We start from the raw sequence: 23,033 nt of genomic DNA, 5'->3' as shown, positions 1-23,033 counted from the left end.
TACCAACTGAACAAACAGTTAACGAAGTTTACTATCTGGAAGTGCTGAAAAGACTGCATGAAAAAGTTAGACGACCTGAACTTTTAGCCAATAATTCATGGCTCGTGCATCACGACAATGCACCAGCTCACATGGCACTGTCTATGAGAGAGTTTTTAGCCAGTAAACAAATAACTGTATTGGAACACCCTCCCTACTCACCTGAGCTGGGCCCCAATGACTTCTTTCTTTACCCAAAGATAAAGGAAATATTGAAAAGAAGGCATTTTGATGACATTCAGTACATCAAGGGTAATATGATGAGAGCTCAGACGGCCATTCCAGAAAGAGTTCCAAAACTGCTTTGAAGGGTGGACTAGGCACTGGCATCAGTACATAGCTTCCCAAGGGGAGTACTTTGAAGGTGACCGTAGTGATAACTCAGCAATGAGGTACGCAGCACTTTTTCTAGGATGAGTTCACAAACTTAATTGTCGCAGTTCACAAACTTAATTGTCAGACCTCGTATGTACCACACTTATGCAAGATTGTTAATACGGGAAACTATGAGAGGGGTGAAGAAGGTATATGGAATTCTTTGTACTATGTGCTCAATTTTCTATAATTCTAAAATTATATTAAAAGAATAAAATCTGTTAATTATAAAACAAAACATGAAACCATAAAGAAAACATGAGATGATTCCATTAAGTGGAGTTGTCCTTGGAGAAGTCCTGTGCAATTCTATATACCATAAGAAAAGACTGATAAATCCAACTGTATAAAAACCAAAAACTTCTCAACAGAAAACAAACAAAGCAGAGTCAAAAGAATGGAAATGTGCACGCGTGCACACATGTATACACACACACACACACACATACACACACACACGAAGAAAGGATATGGTCAGACAGTTCACAGAAAAGGAAATACAAACAGCTCTTAAACATAGAAAAAGATACTCACCCTTGCAAAGGATAGGAGTGAGCCTCTGACTCAATTTAGGACTATCCCACTTCAAGCCTCTTCACCTTTACGGATGGGGGTCAAAAGAGAACCCCAACCTCTCCTTCCCAGGCCTCCAAGATTCCATCTGCAGAGGTTAAGAGGAGGTCTTGGGCACCCAACTTTCTCTACTACCCAGTAAGTGAGAACGTGAGAATATATGCCTATCATTCTTGTTTATACCAGTGCCTAGAAGAAACTCCAGACTAGCTTTTCCATCATTAAATAGCTCTGCATATCCGTTACCCCCCAACTTCTGAAACCATTCCACTGTATCCCCTAGAATTCACAGCACACTATCAACAAAAGCCCCTATCCTTAGTCCTTTTGCTCTATAGAAATCTGCTGTCCCTGGAGGATGTCACTTCTCCTGCAGCCATATGGAGTGGTAGCTCTGTCCTCCCACAGCTCCTGTACCTACTAAATGAGGTATGGGTCCTCTCTGCTCCCTTTGCTACCTCCAAATCATTCTCCCTCCCTCTTTCCTAAAACAGTCCAGTTCTGATTCTATCAAACTATCTTCCTGTTGCAGTTCATTTAAAAAACACCCCAACAGCCAGGGCCCTTAACTCTCAATGATTTTAACTCCTGGCTCACTGACACACTTTCCAAAATTCCTCCTATCTTAATTCTCAGAGACGTTCATAATAATGTAAGTGATGCTTCCCTTATCTTGGCTTTCGGCTTCTATCCCACCTTCCTATTACTGTCATGGTTACATCCTGGAACATGTCATGACCAAACACTGAAAACCCTCTGTAATCTCAACTTCAAGCATTCCGACTACTAACTTTCATTTTTCTAATTCACTCTCTCTTATACCCAACTTTGCCGCTCAGTTAGGGCAACTCGCCTCTGCTCCAGCTACAATGTATCTTGCAGGTCCTTAGAAAACACCAAGTGTCCCGACCTCAGCACTCATGTAAGTGCTATTCCCTGTGCCTGGGACCTCTCCTTTCAGCTCTTTGCTTCTTCTCAACTTTAAAATCATAGCATAAATGGTATCCCCTCACACCAGTTCCTTCCTGAAAAAAATATAAGTAGGTCTCCCTTTCTATTCCCCACTAAAGCACTCTGCTCACGCTTTCTTCTTAGCTCATTATCCGTTTATCTATTTCTATCTTCCATTAGTAGACTGTTACCACAGCTGATGACAAGCTGTGCTTGCTTCATTCACCACTGTATGTGAAAAGCATTATGCCCAGCCAGCACTCACTGTTTGTCAAATAAAAGAAAAAAATGACTGATGCATAGAGAATGAAACCAACTACCATAATTTTGTGATGTTAAGAAAGTGAAAGACACAGGGAAATCAAGATCAGGTTTTACAAAAAAAAAAATCCTTTAATTTTATTCCTGGTGGAATTCTTACACTAGTTTAAATTACATTAAAGAATCCCAAATATGAATCATTTTCTCATTTGTAAACTGGAAAAACCTACAGTACCTAGAGCTACTGTGATGATTAAATGTTTGTTAGGCACTTAAACAAGACTTGGCAAATAATAAGCAGTCAATAAATGTTGGCTATTATTCTTTAAAAAGCACTTAAAAGACTGAAAAATTAAGGCCTGTAAATTGAGGAAATGATTCTAGTAAAATATGTATTGCAAGAGAACTATTTCTCTCCCTGATGCTGCCCTTCCAACTCGAAGATGTCTAGGTCAGAGATTACTTTTCCCTTAAAAAATTAATAATACAAGTATTCTATCAACTTCCAGTTGAATGTCAGAAATAGTCACAGCTCAGATACAGGACAGGACAATAGAGAGCCAATGAAAACCATTTTTAACAAACTCTTTCTAAAGGTTTATGTTTTTCACAAAATATTAATAATGACTATTATTTTATCCTTCTAATTCTGTTTAAATAAATCAAAGATTTACTATCTAAATAGATCCCTTCAGCCAAGTAAAGAAAATAGTTGTATCATGTTTTCCACCTTCAGTCAACTATATCTTATTCTAAAGCTAAGCAAAGACAGTTAAGATATAAAATAATAGCACAAATTAATCTGGCTGTTAATTACAGAACTTTAATTTTAACTTGTTTTGTGGATAATCAATACCTACCTCCACAATTTTTACATAAGAATATAAACAAATCAATCAAAACTAACAGACAGAAGATATGTGAAGGCGTGTTAAGGAAAACTGCTACTATCATCCCGAAAGTTCTCGATTCTAAACAAACAGAGGCTTTTCAGTCCATCCATCATATGACCTCACTGGCTAGGCAATTTTTTTGTACTTACTCATACACTGGAACTGCATACTAAAAATCATGTGAATATCTTAGGAAGTCAGAAAAAAATTCTGAATGTTTTTAAAGTTTTAAGTGCAGCATATTCAAACATTTAAGGCTTAAAAAAAAAAACAACCATAACCTATTTGAAGCAAATAGGAATTACATCTATTAGTTTCTTGAAATTGATAATTTGAATATTAATTTTAATTATTAAAGTATGTTAAATATTCTACACACCACTAATCAAAACTAATGCTAAACTAGAAAATTATTTCTAACTTGTCAATTTTTACAACCACTGTAATACTAATAGACATTAAAAGAAATACATTTATAAGGCTGACAGGATATATTTATAAGTAACTAATAACAAATGTAGACTAGTGTATATAATATGACTATTGCTTATGAACGGGGGGAAATATATTCATATTTGGGTAAAGAAACAATGGAAAGATGCAAAAGAAACATAAATGGTTACCTATAGAGAACAGGGGAGGGAAACAGGGATAGGAATTAGATTTGTCAATGTTCATCTTTTTAAATTATTTTAATTTTTGAGCCATGTGAATATATACCTATTTTTAAAACAAAAAAGTCTGTTTTTATATAAGCATAAGTATTTCTTTAAATCAACAAACATTAACACACACATACGCATATGTGATTTAAAGAACAAAACAATCAGATTTTTTAAAAGAGGAAGAATTAAGGAGGGATTTTCAAAACACCACTGGGAGTCATGTTTCTGGGTCATAGTTCTGACTACATGAAATTTCACAATAATAGCTTTTTTTCCCCTTTAAAATTGGAGAATATTTTCCAGACTACCAGAACTCTAAAACAGATGACTCTTACAAAAAAAGAAGAACAAGCAGGACAAGAAGAAGATGATGAAGATGAAGAAGAAGAAGAACGAGAAGAAGGCCAGAGATTTTTAAAAATTATTTTCTTAGGAAAAAAGGCTTAAATTAATATAAACTTTTATTTATGCATTAAATAATTTTATAATATATTGCTGTTAACAAATCATTTTGATTAAAAAAACGAAACTCACTGAAAGAGAAATGCTTTTCTTCAAGTTCTCTTCAACATACCTAAACCAGCCCTCTTAAATACAGAGGGTGCCAAAAAAATGTACACCCATTTTAGGAAAGGAAAAAACTGTATTAATTGTAATACTCAATATATACCGATAACAAAAGAGGAACACAGGTCACATTTGACTTCTGCAATGACAAGAGGTGCTCCAGGTGGTTCATCAGCATCCAGACACTTCTGATTACAGCAAACTACTGCTGGAGCATCGATTAACATCTCTTAAAATGTGTATACATTTTTTTGGCACCCCCGGTATATCTGTTTGATAAAATCACATATTAACACCAAATGGTAACACTTTAAAAAAAATCTAAACTGTTGTCTAGTATACAAACAACTTTATCAACTGCATTCCAATCCATAACTCCGCTCTACTGTAAGCTACCCTATCTAAGTCTGTCTTAGGAAAACTCATGTCCCCTTGTCCCCTTCCCCCCCCACACACAAATTACACAGCTCAGTCTTCTCTAAACGCACACCTGGTATCTAGACTACCTTGCTGACGACGTACAATACTGTTCCATATTCTTATGCTACCATCAGCAACCCACACCTAAATATCTGTATCTTGGTTCCTCCACAACATGAGTTAGATGGATCTCCCTAAGTTTTCCATAGACACTAATTATAAAATAATTTAAAAGGTTAAAAACACACTATCAGTGGTTTCCAGGTGCTGGGGGGAGAGGAAAATGGGAAGTTGCTTAATAGTAGAGAGATTCGGCTGGGGATGATAAAAAGTTCCGGAGATGGACGGTGGCCATGATACCACAACAATGTGAACATAACAAATGCCCTGAATTGTACAATTAAAAATGCTTTAGGTGGTAAATTTTATGTTATGTATATTTTACCACAATAACAAAAAACCCACAAACAAATGACATATTACAAACTCCTCCATAAGTATTTTACAGTTTATTGCTCTCCTAAAAAGAACCTTAATGATTTTCAGTGACTAAGTTGACCTGAGAATATGAATCAATTCTGTAATACATGCATGCAGGCACAACAACTAAGGCTCACAATTTTAAGGGCCAACAAAAATGTTCCAATTTCTTAAAATAAAAGGAAAAAAATGAACTTTTAGGTCAAAGAAAACGTTTTAATGTATAATAATACACTTATCTTTATAACAATGTAATCATAAAATATTTGTTGTTTTTTTTGTTTACGGAGAAAGGGACCCAGGAATGCAAAGGTGCCAATTTTCAAACAATTCTTTATTAACAAGAGCTATAAAGAAACATTGCCTTTACACAAATAATGCTTAGAAATTAACAATGAGGATTTAAAGGTGCAATGACTGACAAGGGAAGAGAAAATAACTGAAAAGAAAAAAGAAAGAGAAGGAAAGAGGAAGGGAAAAAACACTGATTAAAAAGACAAATAAAACCACCTTTCATTATGTAAATTAGGAAGTATTTTCAACTTTGCTTAGTAAATTCATAGATTTAGCATGTCAATTAAAATCCCCAAAGGATAACTGAAATATTACGTAATAATACTGACAGAACATGTTGTCTAAAAATAAATTTGAAAATACAAATAAAAAATTAAAAAATGAGTATGTATCTAAACCTTGATACCGGCTTAAAAAAAAATGGAAAATAGTTTTTTAAAGCTACATATTAGTACATCTTAAATATATGAGGACAACATGGATGGACCCTGAAGACATTAATACTAAGTGAACTAAGTCAACACAGACAAATACTGTATGAACTCACTGATAAATGGATGTACCATGTTTCCCCGAAAATAAGCCCTAACCGGAAAATAAGCCCTAGCATGACTTTTCAGGAGGACATCCCCTGAACATAAGCTCTAATGTGTCTTTTGGAGCAAAAATTAATATAAGACCTGGTTTTATTTTCGGGGAAACACAGTAATAAAACAAAACTCACAGAAAGAGAATAGACTGGTGATTGCCAGAGGTGGGGGGAGGGGGAGATGTGGTCAAAAGGTGAGATAAATAAGTTGAGGGTGTAATGTACAGCATGGTGAGTATAGATACAATATTTTACTGTATATTTGAAAGTCCTCAGAGAGTAGATCTTAAAAGTTCTCAAGAAAAAAAATAGGGAAAAGAATAACAAACAACTGTTTCTATTATACTGTAATAACGTTAACATGAAGGAAAACAAATTGATCTCTTCCTCTTAATTATACATCATACAGAATTTCAGACGGATTACAATTTTACTTTTTAAGTAGAAAAATATGGAATATTTCTAGTAATGAAAGGGAGGTTGTCTTTTCATGTCAAGCAACTGACCAAATTATCATAAAAAATATCTACAAAATGAAGAACACCAAAGTAAAGATAAAAAGAAAACCAACAGTGAAAAAAAGAGACTTTGCAACTGGCATGCTAGATAAAAGTTTTATCTCCAAAATATACAGGGGTGGAGCTAGGGTGATACCCGTCCTCAACAGACAAACTGTCACAAGATAGGACTTTAGTCCAAAAGAGACAGAGGTGCACCCATTTAACCATGTGCCAGGTACTAATACAAGCAGAGTGTGTGTGTGTGTGTGTGTGTGTGTGTGTGTACACTAACATACTAATCTTATACTCACAACAAGCCCCCTATGAAGAAGATACTATTTTTATTCTTATGTAGTAAACTAGAGGTAAGTTGCTTACCCAGTGTATGTAGCTAAGTGGTAAGAGGTAGGATTTGAACCCAGGCAGCCTCATTCCAAAGATCATGTCTCAACCACTTGGCTATTTGCTTCTTTCCTCAGTACCACAAAAATTGAGGGACCTTTCATTCTACAAATCTAAGTCCACTAGACAGATATAAATCACTTGATATTATAAAAGGCAAAACAAATAAGAATAGTTTTAATATAGTGCTTTAAGGATTCAGAGGACCACAGCATGATTTTGAGTAAAGAGGGTTAAGTACAGCTTTGTAGAAGAAACAATACCTATATTGGGTCGGGAAGGATATGAGACACAGAGACAGGAAATGGTTGAATGCTCCATACTGAAGGATAGAATGACCAAAAGCACTAAACTCAGGTAGAGAAGCACTGACAATTCAACCACTTGAGTTGAAAAGAACGGTATATATGAGAGAAGTTAATGCAACATAAATGATTCAAAGGCCTAAGGAGGTTAGACGACTCCGCACAGAAGGAAGAAGAGTAACATGGTCACAGTTTTTATAAGGCAACTGAAGATAAGAGATGGAAATGGAAAGAATTCCCGGTTAAGGAATGTCTCAAGTAAAGGGGGGAGGTGGGATAGAAAAAAAAGAAGAAGGGATAGATATCTAGCACATGGGAGCTACTCAGATTTTGATAAAACTGAGGAACTAACAAGGTCAGAAAGAACACGACTACAATGTAAAGACAACAAAGGGGATGGATGAGGCCATATCTGGAAGCCACATTTTGAGGGAACCTGACAAAGGGAGCACATTAGGGACTGAAGTGAAGGGGTAGAAAGGCCCTAAAGACAAACTGCTCCAGGCTGGTGTGGCCTAGTTCAAGAACTTAATTAAAGGAGACTTTATAACATCAACATTCTGGGGGATTATGGAGGCAGACTATCAGAATTTGCTCACAAAATAAATGTGGAGGTGTCTGTGAGGTTATAAGTGCAAAGGAAAGAATAATCGTTTCATTAACAGAAACAGGGAACAAAGAAGGGAAAGGAGGTTTAAATCAAAAAGAGATGAGTTCAGGTTGACAGATGGTGAGATTAAGCCTTATACAGTATGATACTCAGAAATAATGTTGTGTCCACAGCACTAGTGCTTGGGTAAGAAAAATCAGAGCTGAAAATACACGTCACCCACATAAAGACATCTGGAAGTTGTGAAATTTCAAAAGAAAAAATATTAGCAAAGAAAAGAGTATGATGGGGAAAAAAAATGGATCAAAAAAAGTTTAAGGAACTATTTATATTTAGAAGAGAAGGAAGAAGAGCCAAAGAAGGCCCATCAGAGGGTTAAGATCACCACAGAATAATCAAATATGACTAAGCACTGCTGTCTAACATTTTTCACATGAAAGTACATAAATAAGACATTATTTGTGTGGCACGAAGGGGCAAATGAAGCTGCTAATAGCTGGATGTTATTAGCCTAGGAATTAAGGAAACCATTAACCTATACACCAGTTAATCCACTCACTGCACTTTTTAGAAAGCTCTGTTATTACCCAAAAAGCCATATGCCAAAAAGTTTAAGAATCTCCTTCCTTAAACTGTCTCTCTTTCAATAGTCACTCATCAGTTGAGTAGAACATTGCAGATGTGACAACGAAGAAAAGAACTCAGAAATAACCATCAAACTTTGTAACTGTGAGATCACCGGTAACTTTAAAAATCAGTGAAAAAAGCTAGATTTCAGGACGAAAAGAATGATTAATTAAAGTAGCAACATTTTTACCATATAACCTAACTGGTTATAAACAGTAAACTAAATGCTTTTCCAAGAAAGATTTGATGATCATCCCATTCTCTTTTAAAATAAATTGTAATTGTAATATGCTCACTTTCTTACCTTTGTTTTATTCATATTAATAAAAAGGAAAAAGGAATAAAAATCCTTCGAAATTTGCAACACTTACCCAGTACGAGACTGACCGACTTTATCACAAATATCCAAAATGAGGCCCCAATCCTCAGCAGTATTCATCTCACTGGTTGCTTTCTCTGTATATTATAAAAAGAAATTACAGAAACAGTGTTTGAAAAATCTTTAAGTGGTAACTAATCAGGTTCATATTGTAGTATAATCAAACATCAACAAATCAGAATAAATTGCCAGCAGTCTGGTTAATGAGATGTTCAAGTCCACCTTTAAAAGGGGAGTGGGGTACCTTTACTACCTATCACTATTTTCTCCAGTGCTTGTACTTCTTATAAAAAATTAGCCACTGATTTTTCTTTATTAAAAAAATTATACTGGTCTACCCCTTTCTGCATACAGAAAAACAAAAATGAGAAATATTTTCATCATCAAATAATTCTCAGCTTTACTTGCCAGTGAAGTAACACAACTAGACACAGATCCCTATAAAATGTTTCAGGTAATTAAATTAACTAATTACCTTGCTTTGTTAATTTGAGTTTCTGAGTAGAAGAAACTGAACAAAAGAAAACCAAGCTTTGACTGAATGTTCCCTTAAATAATAACTTTACACATTGAAGATATCAACAGAGGGAAAACACGAGAAGCAACAGCACGAACAATACCTCAAAAGCTATACAGCAATAGATACATAGCAATAGATATAGATATATAGTAACCCACACTCAGAAGACCCAAGAAAGGTGAATCGTACATAGCAATAGATATATAGTAACCCACACTCAGAAGACCCAAGAAAGGTGAATCGTACACTGGCAGTAATAAAAAAGCATTAAGAACCAGCCTGTTTTATACCACTGTATTCTCAAAAACTTCAAGTACTGGAAGCAAAAGGAAATCTGTAATTGAGAGTGAAGAATGAAGAGGACGTACAGTTAGGCAGAATAGGTTTGAAAGGCGGTACGGTACGTTAGTCCCTACTCTCCCTTCCTTATTTGAGCTCTAGCAAGCACCTCTCCCCCACCTGAACAAATGTGTGAAGGTTTGTTTTCTGGAGGTAAAGCAAAGTTTTTCTAGACAAGTAGACACCAAACATAGTTGAGACACAGGCATCAAAAATAAGGAATTACTTTGGGTTTCCAGTCCAGCATGTAAGAAGCTTAGAAGTTATCACTCCACCCTAAGAAGTAAAACACTGAAAAAGTGAAAAATCAACAACTCTTCTTAGATGCCTTAGAAGTGAGGTCAAAGGGCAAAGCACTGCCCCCAAAATTAGAAGCACAGCCAAGTGGATACCCAGAATCACAACTTAACAGAGCAAAAACCCACGAGCAGAAACATCACCAGAAACCAGTAACAGGGTCTGATAATTTAAACTGTAACCGACAAGTTGCTGCAGACAGTGTGTGCAAGTCTGGTAGTTAAAACTCCAAAGGGGGCCCAGTCACAGGGGCGCCCCCACACTTTTGTGAGTTTTACAGGACGAAAGTTTCCTTAGTTTTCCAGCAGGGGGAAGGGAACAATAACCATTTTGAAAGACACCAGAGCATTCTCTTCTTAATAGGGCCTATTCCCAAGAGAAACTATTTACCAGCACCTAACAAACTAGGGTTTTAGCAGAGATTAACCCACCTAGGTAAGGGAAATACCCACCTCCAGCCCACTCTAGCCGTCCTGTTCCACCAGAGGTGGGCAGAGGCGACTGACAACCATGTGAGAAATTCACACTCCAGAGGCAGAGACTCACTACAAGACTGAAACCTACTCACAGGACTAGAATGCGTCTCCTCCACTGACACCTTAACCATCAGACTACTGTAGGCTGCTGTGCCTTCTGTCTAATACATCGTGTCTAGCGTGCAGCAAGGCACACTGAAAGACAAAAAAAAGTCTAAAGAGACAGAACAAACATCAGAACTAGACTCAGACATGGCAGGGGTGTTCGAATTATCAGACCAGGAATTCTTTAAACAATGGTTAATATGCTAAGAGTTCTAAGGGAAAAAATGAGACAACATGCAAGAGCAAACAGGCAATGTAAACAGAGATAAAAATTCTATAAAAGAAATACTAGGAATATTTCTATATAAAAATTGTAAAAAAGAAATACGAGAGATCAAAAATAGTATAAAATAAAGAATGCCATTTGATGGACTCTACAGTAGCGTGGGCATGACTAAGAAAAGAGTCTGAGCTTGAAGCTATATCAACAGAAACTTCCAGAACTGAAAAGCAAAGAGAGAAAAATGACTGGCGGAAAATTGGAAGAGATTATCCAGGAACTGAAGAAAACTACAAAAGGAGCAACACAGACATGACTGGGATACCAGAGAAGAAGAAAGAGAGAAAAAAAAACAGAAGAAATACTTGAAACAATAATGACTTTGAGAATTTTCCCAAATTAATATCAGACACCAAACCACAGGTCCTGGAAGCTCTGAGAACACCAACCAGAATAAAAGTCAAAAAAACAACACCCAGGTATATCATATTCAAACTGCAGAAAATCAAAGATAATGAAAAAATAAAAAAAGAAGACAGCAGAAAAAAAATACCTTACCTATACAGGAGTAAATGTAAGAATTACATCTGATGTCTCAGAAACCGTACATACAAGGAGAGAAAGGAATGAAATAGCTATTGTTAGAGAAAATAACCACCAACCTAGGATTAGGTACCTTGTGAAATTATTCTTCAAAAGGAAAAGAGAAACAGACTTTCTCAAAGAAAAACAGGAAATCTGTTGCCAGTAGACTGGCCTTGCAATAAATGTTAAAAGTTCTTCAGAGAGAGGAAAATGACAGAGATGTATGCACGTGTGCTTCTGTATAACCGAAATGAATGACAGCAAGGAAAATAAAAACTCAGCAAACTAGACATAAAGGGGAACTTCCCCAACATGATAAAGAACATCAACAAACAATCTATAGCTAATATATTTAATGGTGAGACACTAAGAGCTTTACCACTAAGATCAGGAAAAAGACAAGGATGTCCCCTCACCACACCTTTCCACCATCATACCGGAGAGAAGTCTTAGCTATGCAAAAAGACAAGAAAGGACATAAAGGTAGATAAAGAAGGAAGAAATAAAACTGTCTTTACTCACAGATAACATAATCATCTATGCAGGAAATCCAAAAGAATTGTCAAACAAATAATACCTCCTGGAACTAATAAGTGATTACAGTATAGCAAGGTTGCAGGATACAAGGTTAATATACAAAAGTCAATCACTGGGGAGTAAGATAGATGCTGTTTACGAGAACAAACTTGCAATGAATAGTAAATAAGCAATAGTCTTATGCACAGAATAATGAATATAGACAACAGTGTTGCAGTATAATTACTAAACTTCCTAAGAGACTAGAACTTAATTATTCCAACCACTAAAAATTACTTATTTAGTAATAAGAAGTACTAAATATTGCTACAATGTCAATCATATTACAATATATAAATGTACCAAATTAACATGCTTTACACCTTAAATTTACACAATGATACCTACATCAAATATATTCAATTTAAAAAAGTCAACTGCTTTTCTATTTACCAGAAATGAATAAGTGGAATTTTAAATTAAAAACACAATACCATTTAGCATTACATCAGCACTCAAAAAAAATGAAATACTTTATTTAGTATGCATTTAACAAAATATATATAAGATCTATAAAAGGAAAGCTGCAAAGCCCTGATGAAAGAAATCAAAGAACTAAATAAATGGAGAGCTATTCCACGTTCACAGATAGAAGATTCAATACTATCAAGATGTCAGTTCTTCCCAACTTAACCTACAAATTCAATGCAATTTAAGGCAAAATCTCAGCAAGCTACTTTGTGGATATCAACAAACTGACTCTAAAGTTTATAGGATGTCCAAAAAAAAAAAAAACACAACATAATAGCCAACAAATTAAAAGAGGAGAATAACACTTCTAGACTTCAAGACTTAACTATAAAGCTACAATAATCAAGAGAGTATGATATCGCTGAAAGATCTACAGACAGTTCAGTGGAACAGAATAGAGAGCCCAGAAATAGACCCACATCGATATAGTCAACTGATCTTTGACAAAGGAGCAAAGGCAAGACAATGAATGGAACTAAGACACCCTTTTTAACAAATGATACTGCAATAACTGGACATCCACATGCAAAAACTGAATCTGGACACAGCTCTTACAACCTTCACAAAAACCAACTCAAAATGGATCATAGATGTAAATGTAAAACACAATTTATAAAACTCCTCGAAGACAGCACAGGATAAAATCTAGATAACCTGGGGATGGCAATGACGTTTTAGATATAACACCAAAGACACGATCAATGAAAGAAATAATTGGTAATCTGGACTTACTAAAATTAAATATTTCTGGGAATCATGTATCTCAGTCTGTGGAGATCTTGCTTCCAGGCTCTGTTTGGCTTACATAAATTTTTATTAAAATTCAAAAACAAACAAACAAAAAACCTTGCGTGTCTGAAAGACTCTGTAAAGAAAATGACATAGAAGCCACAGATATTTATAAAACACATATCTGATAAAGGGCTGTCATCCAAAAAATACAAAGAACTCTTGAAACTCAGTAAGAAAACAATCCAATTAAAAAGTGTGCAAAGACCTGAACAGGAACCTCACTAAAGAAGATCTACAGATAACAAATAAATAAAAGAAAAGCAGCTCCACATCATCCATCATCAGGGAATTACAAATTAAAACAACAATAAGAATGGCCAAATTAGAATTTGAATGGCCAAAATCCATAACACTGACATCAGCACATGCTGGCAAAGATGAGGAGGAACAGGAAGGAACTCTCATCCATTGCTGGTGGGATCTCAAAACGGTACAGACATTTTGGGAGACAGTTTGATGGTTTCTTACAAAACTAAACACATGTACTCTTACCATACAATCCAGCAACTGTGCTTCTTGGTATTTACTCAAAGGAGCTGAAAATATGTCCATACAAAAGCCTGCACATGGATGTCTACAGCAGCTTTATTCACAATTGCCAAATCTTGGGAGAAACCAAAATGTCCTTCAGGAGATAAATGGATAAATTGTGGTAACATCAGGACAATGAAATATTTTTCAGTGCTAAAAAGAAATGAGCTATCAAGCCATGAAAAGACACGGACAAACTTTAAATGCATACTATTAAATGAAAGAAGCCAATCTGAAATGGTTACATTACAGCATATTTCTAACTATATGACATCCTAGAGAAGGCAAAACTATGAAGACCGTGACAGGCTCAGTGGTTGCCATGGGTTAGGAAGGTGAGATGAAGAGGCGGAACGCAGCAGATCTGTAGGACAGCGACACTACTTTGTATATTATCATGTTGGACACATGTCACTATGCATTTCACAAAACCCTTAGAATGTGCAGCACCAAGAATAAGCATTAGTGTAGGCTATGCACTTTGGGTGACGATGATGGGTGTAGGTAGGTTCATGGATTGTAACAAATGTCCCATCTGGTGTGGAATGTTGACAGTGGGGGCGAGGGTGGGGGAGGCTGTGCACGTGTGGGGGCAGGGGGGGCCATAGGAAATCTCTGTACCTTCTGCTCAATTTTCCTGGGAATCTAAAACTGCTCTAAAATATAAAGTCCATTTAAAAAAAAAAATTAATAAAGGAATTAAGCAATTACCTGAATGCTGATACCTGCTGTGCAGAAAAGAGTTCACATACAGACCTGGCTATAACAGTACCATTTAAATGGCCTTCTTACAGTTAGTGAAAGCGAATTCAGATTTCAGGAAGGGTCCCACCATTCTCAGAACTGAGAAGTGACTACGCCTTAACTGGTAGTACCAACAATGTGATGTATGATTACTTGCTTTCCTTCTGAAAGCCTGGAGTCTGGGTATGTGCCAGGTAGTGTGTGGCTACATAATCAGGTCCCAATGAAAACCCCAAGCGCTAAGTCTGTAGTGAACCGATAGTCCCAGGAGCCCACCACGAATGAGAACGTTGGTCCGGTCACTCAGGAAATCCCAAGGATTTTGAGGCTCCTTCCCAGGAAACAGGGCTAAACACCAGTCAAATTCTTTATTATTCAACACTCTCTTCTTATGGGGGAAAAAAAAATCTTATCTTAAAAAAAAAAAAGTACATAAAGGAAATCCAGGTGGAATTGTCCTAACTGAGGAGTCCCATAGCCCTAACCATGGCCCCCAACCCCTCTGAAGCCCGAGAAGATTGACTGAGTCATCCTGTACACCCTCCAGTCTAACATTTACTCCTTCTTAGAAAAGGAAATAAAGTTATTACTTTGATGTGGTACATTTAAATAATTAATGCTTCATCCTACTGAATGGTAGCCAAGCAGGCTTTTTTAAAAGCATAGTGCTTTTTTAAAAAAACAATAAGAGAACACACTTATATCTTAAAACCTACCACCTTATTTGAAAACATACTAGCTATACTTATTAAAACTTAACATTAAAGAGTTAACAGTTAACTAGAAATGACAGGCTTATGTCTGACCAAATATAAACTGCCTGTTACCATAACTAAGTACGATCTTACAGTTACTAAGTCAAGTCATACCCAGGAGTGTCTGGTATAATCATTAGCAGATATTATGCTGAACGCTCATAAACTGCCTTTGTTACTTTCCTATGCATGAACAGGGTCCGTTTCTGGCTCAAACTTACACATACAGATCAGAAGTGCAACGTACTTCAGAACTCTGAAACTGTTCCCATCAGTTGTTGATGCTGCTTCATGATCAACAACAGCAGTAGCATAATTCTGCTCAGTTATAAAAGAACAAATGTTTTTTAAATCAGAAGAATATTAACTACTGGTAGCACTTCAACATGGTTTTATGACTAGCAAAGTCAAAACTATTTTCTAAGACAAAACCGGGTTTGTGGGAAAGGGAAAAGTGAAAACAAAAAAAACAGACTTGCTCCTAAAGAATTCAAAGCTTCTTCATGATCTCATCTTACCCTCAGATTCTTCTTACACTAACACTCAAAAAGAGACTGAGAAATTTGCCTAGCAATACCCAGAAAATAACACACACAGCCTCATTTGACTTTCAATAGTCACAATGGATTGGAGAACTTTTTTCTAATAAGCAGCTTCTATTGATTTTTGTCAAAATTTATGACTGTCAAAGATTTGGGGAGGTGAGAAATGCCGATAGGATGTGAGCCCACCATGGCAGACTACAGGAAAAAGACTGTCACTCAGTCAGCATGGAGATGTTCATCAAAAATGGCCAATGGAGAAAGCGAGGCATAAAACATTACCTGCTTTTTGTGATTACGGGACTCTACGTTTCAAAAATGTTTCATCTAATTCCGTCCCTCCTGACCATCTACAAAGAAAAGCAATCTGAGGCTCTACTAACCAGAAAGAGAAGTAGGCATCAAAGGAACACCATGGAAGCATCTCAAAGAAGAGCACAAAATAGAAATCAAAGCCTAAAAGCATTAGAAAGAATAGTTTACAGAAGAGGTAAAACAGGAACATAAGAAACAGTGGATACAATTTCTTCACTCGGGATATCTGACCTTAACATACCTGTATCCTGAATTTCCACATGTCTCTCCTGAGTATGTTTTGACAGTAACTAATTCCACCCGTAGAATCTAAGTAGTCTCCAAACTATTTCTAATGTATTACAAGAAGAGCTAAAGTGCATCCATTGCTTGTTATATGCCAGGTACTGTGCTAAGTGCTTCGCATGTAACAGCTCCTGAAAACAACCCTAAGGATGACTAAGGAAGAGAAGGGTGAGTCAGGCCAGAGGACCCACACCTGAAAAGGCAGCAGGGTAAACAAATAAGGAGTGAAATAGCCTTGAAGCAAAGTAGTGGAAGGTGAGGCTGACAAGGGAAAAAGGAGTCAAATGAAAGGAGTTCCAATTTCTGTGAAAGCTGTAGATTCACTAAATATTATAATAAGAGGAACCATATGATTACATTTACATTTTTAGAAATATCCTGATTAGCCATCTGGAAGTGACTAGAGCCCGACTGGAGGCAGGGATAACAGTTAGAGGCTGCTGAGCTAATCTAAGCAGTGACCTGAACTGCCCTGGCAGTGGCAATGAGCACAGAAAGGACGGGAGGCACGAATGAAGGGACAGATGAACGGATTCAACAGCTACGAGGAACATAAAACAGAGGGAGCACAGCAACAGCAGGATGCTGAGGACATACTCAGTGTGCCTGGCACACAGCACACAGTACATTTTTGTGGTTTAGAATGTAGAGAATTACAAGTACAGAAGTCAGCAACGACCCCCAGATTCTTGACACGTGACTAAGTAAACTGAGGAACCAGTCATGGGAACAGAGGACAAACACACTAGAGAAGAAAAGTTGGAATACGATTTTGAACATGCTGCATTTAAAATATTTGAAGCATATTCAACTCCAGTAAAGAATTAGAATGTCGTGTGTTTTTGTAAGTATTCCTCATAGCAACTCCATGAGGTAAATATTTTTATCCCTGTTAACAAAGACGAAACGTGAACTCACTTCTGTACTTGCCCAAGTCCGTGCTTTGCCCACTGAGCAATAGCAAATGCTGCAGCTGCAATTTAAACCTAAAGCCTAAGGTCTTTCCATCACACCACATTGCAGGCGAATAATGGAACATTATCATTTATGAAGCTTAATCTGGCTGTGGTTTATGATGCTGACTGGACTATGCAAAACAGACGAAAGACATGTCCAAGTCTGTAGGATCCAAACTGGTCCAACTAGGAATGCAAATGGACTATTATAAAAACAACGATTTGATGATTTAGCAGCGGCAGGGGAATGATTCAAAAATGCCTCTTGGGTTTCAAATCAAGATAACTAGGACATTATAAAATTACCAAATCATGAAGGACCAGACTGGGAAAGATAAGTTCAGTTTTTTGATAAATTAGTTTTGAGGTGATAATAGAACACCAACTAGAAATACAACCCTGGAGATCTAGAAAAATGTCACTAAGTCACTATTTTATAAACACTGATCAAGTACTTACTACGGCACTGTCCCTAAGGTACAAGGGATAGAAATGGAAAGTTCGCACCCTTGTGGAGTTAACATTCCACGCAAGAGTCAATTAATCAATCAATTAATGTCAGGTACTTGACTACTACAAAGAAAAATAAAATGGGACAAGGAAAGAGTGAGAAAGTAAAGATGGATTTTTTTCTTTCTTTTACAGACGGGAATTAGGGAAAGCCTCTCTTAGAAACTGATTTGAACAGTCTTCATCACTACCTTCAAATCCCTGAAAGAACATCCCAGGCAAAGAAAACAGCACAATATAGATACAGACACAGGAATGAGCTTGGAGTGTTCAGACCCAAGAGGCTTAGAGTGAGGAGGAGGGTTTAGAGATTATAATCGTATCAGAGACACGGACGGAGCCAACTGTGCACCACAAAAAGGAATCTGCTTTTCCCTGTATGTGGGACGGGAAGCTACTGGAGGGTGCTGAGCAGGTGACATTATTTGACATTTTTCAAAGATCACTGACCTTTGTAGATGAGAACTGATCATAGAGGGCAAGAGTGGCAGCAAAGAAGCCTACGAGCAGGCTCCGGCCATAGTCTATGGTAAGTAAGATAAGGAGATGGGATGAGATTCTGGATATATTTTCAAAGTAGAGCCAAAAGCTCTTGCTGACAGAATGGATGTGGGGTGTGAATAAGAATCAATGATGAATCCTACATTAGAGATGAATAATAGGAAATACTGATGGTGCCATCTACTGTAATAGGTAACGACAAAGAAATGTGCAGGTGTGCGGAAAGAAACTAAGAACTATTATTATCTCTATATTCCACGTTAAAGATAAGAAACTGAGACACCGAGTATCTAAAGAAACTAGACCAAAGTCACATCGCTGGTAAGCGGCAAACCAGGGAAATGAATTCAGGCAGCACAGTTCCAGAGTCTGAATTCTTCACACTAAGCTAAGTTGCCTCCTAAAACTCCAAGGGAAAAAAATGTCGAAGAAGTTCTAGATCTGAACCCCAGACTCAGAGCAACATTTGGAAATCCTAAAAAGAAGCCAAGAAAAAGACTGAAAAAGAGCTAAGCAGAATAATCAGAAAAAGTTTGGTGAACTGAAAACCCGGTGAATAAAGTATGTCAAAGAGGTCAACAAAGAAATGAACTAGGAATTAACTGGATTTGGCAAGATGGAAGTCACTAGGACTTTGAAATAAAAGCTTGCTGGAATGAGTGGTCTTTATAACTCAAGAGCTGAACTTAGCAAAAAATATAACATCCAAAATGATTCATTTATTCAATAACTACTTACTGAATGTTTATTGGTGCCAGACACTGGTCTACATGCTGGGGATACCGTAGCGAACAAACCAAACAAAAATCCCTGTCCTTGCGGGGCTCACAGGTTCAGGCACTTCTTCAAGGGAAAAGCTATCACCAGTATTTTGCTTCCTTATATAAAATGTTACCGTATATTACATAAACCAGTTCATGAATTTGATTCACTGTTTCAGTTTTTGAATAAAGCTGAAGATCATTTTGAAGAAGTGCAAATGTTTACTAATGTTAAGTGATAAGTCATTATATCAAGTCAGTCAGTGGGAGTACTTTAATATCACTGACATACTCATTGATGGACAAAGTGAGACGGAATACGTATTGTTAAATGTATTCTACATACTATATTGTACATGCTATTCTTGAAAAAAATTAACATGAGAGTCTACTGGACTCTGTCCAAGGATGATTTACTGGGAGTCTCTGAGGGGTCTTCTTAGATTACCTTTCATGATATTTTGATACATGGATCATGAGGAGAGAATTGATCCAAATATCAAAACCTGACTGACTTTAAAAAGCAAGCATTTCTGGAGTGAAACAATGTTCCCACACTCAAGAAACTATCTAATAGGCTCAACTGACAAATTCTCCATTTAACAAATATTTATTAAGCACCTACTACTATACAGCAGCCAATAAAATAATTAAGGTGCATAACACAGCATACAACTATCTTTAATGCTAAATAATTTGGTAAAGACAAAAGGTGTTAGGAGTTTTGAAGAGTGGGGATTAGGGTGAGCTACAGCAGTGGTTCTCAACTGGGAGCTACTTTGCTCCCCAGGGGACATTCGGCAATGTCTGGAAATCTTTTAAACCATGACGAGGGAGTGGGGGGGGCGGGTACCTCTGGCATGTAGGGTAGGTAGATGTCGGGGATGTCGCTAAACACTTTACATGGCTCAGAACAGACCCCACACACAACGACAAAGACATTTATCTAGCAAACCACCAACAGTGTTGCTACTGAGAAACGCTAGGCTAGAGTAATCAGGAAATGATTCAGGTATGAGTTGGATTCTGAGTTGGCCTTTAATCACGAGGACATGTACAATGGCAGAAGGAATAGAAGCAGAAGTAAAAGGCAAGAAGGAGCCTGCTTTGAACCGGGTGTTTTAAGTATCAGAAAGGATTTGACATTATTAAGAGATTTATCTGAATACAATGGAAATGTGCATTCGAGAAGTCAGTGGGATATAAAGGTGATTGGGTAATTGGAAGCTAGACTACATGTGGCCATGAAAACTAGAATAAAGGTGCTGGAAACAGAAGCAGCAGGTATTAAGAATCTGTTTTAAGCATTTTCCTAAAAACTAATGTCATAAGTCGTAAAACTGCTTGAGAGCAGCAACCGTGTCTTATTCTTATTCGTAAGTCTCTCATGTCACCAAACAGTGTCCTGTAAATTGTGTGTGCTAAGTGGTTATTAAATTAAACAAAATTTTTCAATTAAAGTATTATTGACGATAGTCTCTAAAGTTCCATCTCCTGTTGTATTCAGGACGGTCATTTAAACTCAAACAAAAAAAAATTATCATTTACTAGGTACCTATTATATAAAGGCACTGTAGTAGGTTTTCTACACATATTACTTCGTTTAACACTAACAGAATGTGTTTTTTGCTCTTTAAAGATGAGGATACTGGGCCTCAAAGAGCTTAGTAAGGTGCCCACGCTTTTACTCAGCTAGGAAGTGGCAGACATAGGATTGAACCCTTTTCTAGTCTTAACCCAAACCTCCCAGCTTCAGCTATATGCTGTAAGAAAGAGTAAAAAAAGCAGAAGTGGACACCCACCTTTCACAATTAAAATCTACAAAGCCACTCCGTTCAAGGCTGTCCTAATATGTCTTTACTATAGTAATCAGTAAATTCTGCCTTAAGGGATTTGACTTGCTTTTTCACTCCCTACCTGTGTGCCGCGGTACTTCCTACCTGAATTCCCATCACCCCAAAATCCTCTTCCTGGAAACTCAAGCTCCTGCAATTATTACCCTTAAGCCAGAACCAGATAAACAAAAGCTAACCTGTTGAATTGGTATGATCAGTACCCAATACCAATGATTCAGAAAGCAAAAAAAAAAAAAAAAAAAAAAAAAAAACCCACAAACCCAGCATTTCAAATTCAAAGCAAAGTAGCATTTTCAGATCCAAGGTCCTCGTCCACGCTTCTCAAAGTACAGAGAGCTAGTTAGCGGCTCTGTAGAAGGCAGCCCAATGGCTAAGACCTCGATTCGGTTCCAGCGGTTGCCAAGTATTCCACTTTTATCTCTCCCCACCTTTTTGAGAGTCTACCCTTAAACGGAAGCTTTCTCCTACCGTTACAGTTATGAAAAAGAAGGGGGAGAAAAAACGATTTCAAAATCCTTTAAGGAACCTAACCTAACCCTTCTCCTCGTTACAGACGCTTCCCGTGCGTCCCGGACATCTGTCCCCGGAAACACTTTATTATAAGGCTTATAATCCTCCCCAGGCCGAGACGCTCCTCGGCCCTCAGCTCTGTCCTTCCAGAAGCACCGTCCCAGCACCAGATGCGACACCAGCTGTTCCTCCGAGCCTCTCTACAGCAAGCCTTCAACCAGTTCTTCCCACACCCAGAGCCCCAGCTCAAGGCCCATTTCGCAGGCGGAGTCCCATTTCTTTCAAAAAGGATGCGCCAAGCCCGCGACCTCCTCCGAACTCTTAAGGAAGGAGCCTCCGAAAAGGGGAAGAGCTCGGCCCTGGCCCGGGGGTCCAGAACGTACACAGAGGGCGGGCAGAGTGGGCTTGCAGTCCGGAGGCGGGTGGACAGAGGGCGGCAAAAGCACTCACCAACATCCTGATCGAAGGGATTGGTGGCAAAGAGAGGCATCTCCACTGCGTGCCGAGGTGCCGCAGGCACTCCCCCTCGACACCACGGGAGTCAGGGTGCGACCAAGGAAGGAAGACTCCTCAGGCAAAGACAGCGACAGACACGGACTCTACGGGGTCCGCGACACCACCTCGTCGCACCGACCCCAGCTACCGCGGCAGCGGTGGCGGCGGCGGCGGCAACAGCGAAAGAGCCGAGAAGGCCCCCGCGTGCCGCCAGTCGGGAATCTAGGAGACTTCGGCACTGCCTGACCAGAAGCTGTCCAGAACCTGCGCCACCGAGAGAGAACCAACCAAAAGTCCCCCTCCGCCCGACTCCTCTTTTAATTTGTCACGCAGGAGAGTGGCAGTAATGCCTGCGTTTTCTGCTTTTGCCGTGGCCAGCAGTCTCCGGAGGACGGGGTCCTCCAGGCACGCTGAAGCCGACTAGCGACCCCAGGAGTGAATCAGAGCCGGAGGAGAAAGAACGAGGATCGTGTTTGGGTTGAGCGAGACCCTCTGTTTCTCGTGTGTCGGTTGTCATAACTTTGGAGTCCCTGTGGAAGGGGATGGGAACGCCTTCATTTGGGGTGATCTAAGTAAAAAGGCCATGAGTTTAATTTGGTGTCTGGGGTGACAAGAAACTTGCTTGGCTGAAGTCATGTGAGCTGAACGGATTGGCTCGAATCCCTCAAGAGGGGAGTGTCAGGGAGCGCGGCTCCCTCGGCGAGGGCTGAGGCGACGCTGGCACCTTCCCGAGAGTCCCTGAACGCCCGGCTTCAGAATCTGTCGAAAGCGCTCCTAGTTGGGCGTTGGTTAGTACTGACTAACTGTGCAGTCACGAAGCAGTTGTGCTGATCGGAAAATAAATCTCACAGCCCAAGAATGTCCCCCAAAACCGAGCGAAAAAAAAAACAAAACAAAACAAAAAAAATGGGGCTAGAAATTGATTAGTGATTCCTAACCACTTAAAATGTTTCTTTAGTAA

General features: G+C 38.2%; 1 protein-coding gene across 2 annotated transcripts in view; it reads right to left on the bottom strand.

Moving 5' to 3' along the window:
* The window catches only part of STAM (signal transducing adaptor molecule), a 58,874-nt gene extending 36,608 nt beyond the window's left edge, over positions 1-22,266 (bottom strand). Inside the window, exons 1-2 of one of the 2 annotated variants that reach the window (XM_033100783.1) lie at positions 22,028-22,266; positions 8,923-9,007 (exon numbers count right to left, since the gene is read on the bottom strand). In XM_033100783.1, the coding sequence (XP_032956674.1) occupies positions 8,923-9,007; positions 22,028-22,067 (125 nt within the window). In that variant the 5' untranslated portion in view covers positions 22,068-22,266. The remainder of the gene's footprint in view (positions 1-8,922; positions 9,008-22,027) is intronic. The other variant, XM_033100784.1, reaches the window with a different exon arrangement.
* Positions 22,267-23,033: the final 767 nt, after the last annotated feature.

This window comes from Rhinolophus ferrumequinum, assembly GCF_004115265.2.
Source record: "Rhinolophus ferrumequinum isolate MPI-CBG mRhiFer1 chromosome 5 unlocalized genomic scaffold, mRhiFer1_v1.p scaffold_110_arrow_ctg1, whole genome shotgun sequence".
Classification (NCBI taxonomy): domain Eukaryota; kingdom Metazoa; phylum Chordata; class Mammalia; order Chiroptera; family Rhinolophidae; genus Rhinolophus; species Rhinolophus ferrumequinum.
The sequence above is the reverse complement of the archived record's forward strand: the minus strand, read 5'-3'. Positions and strand labels throughout refer to the sequence as shown.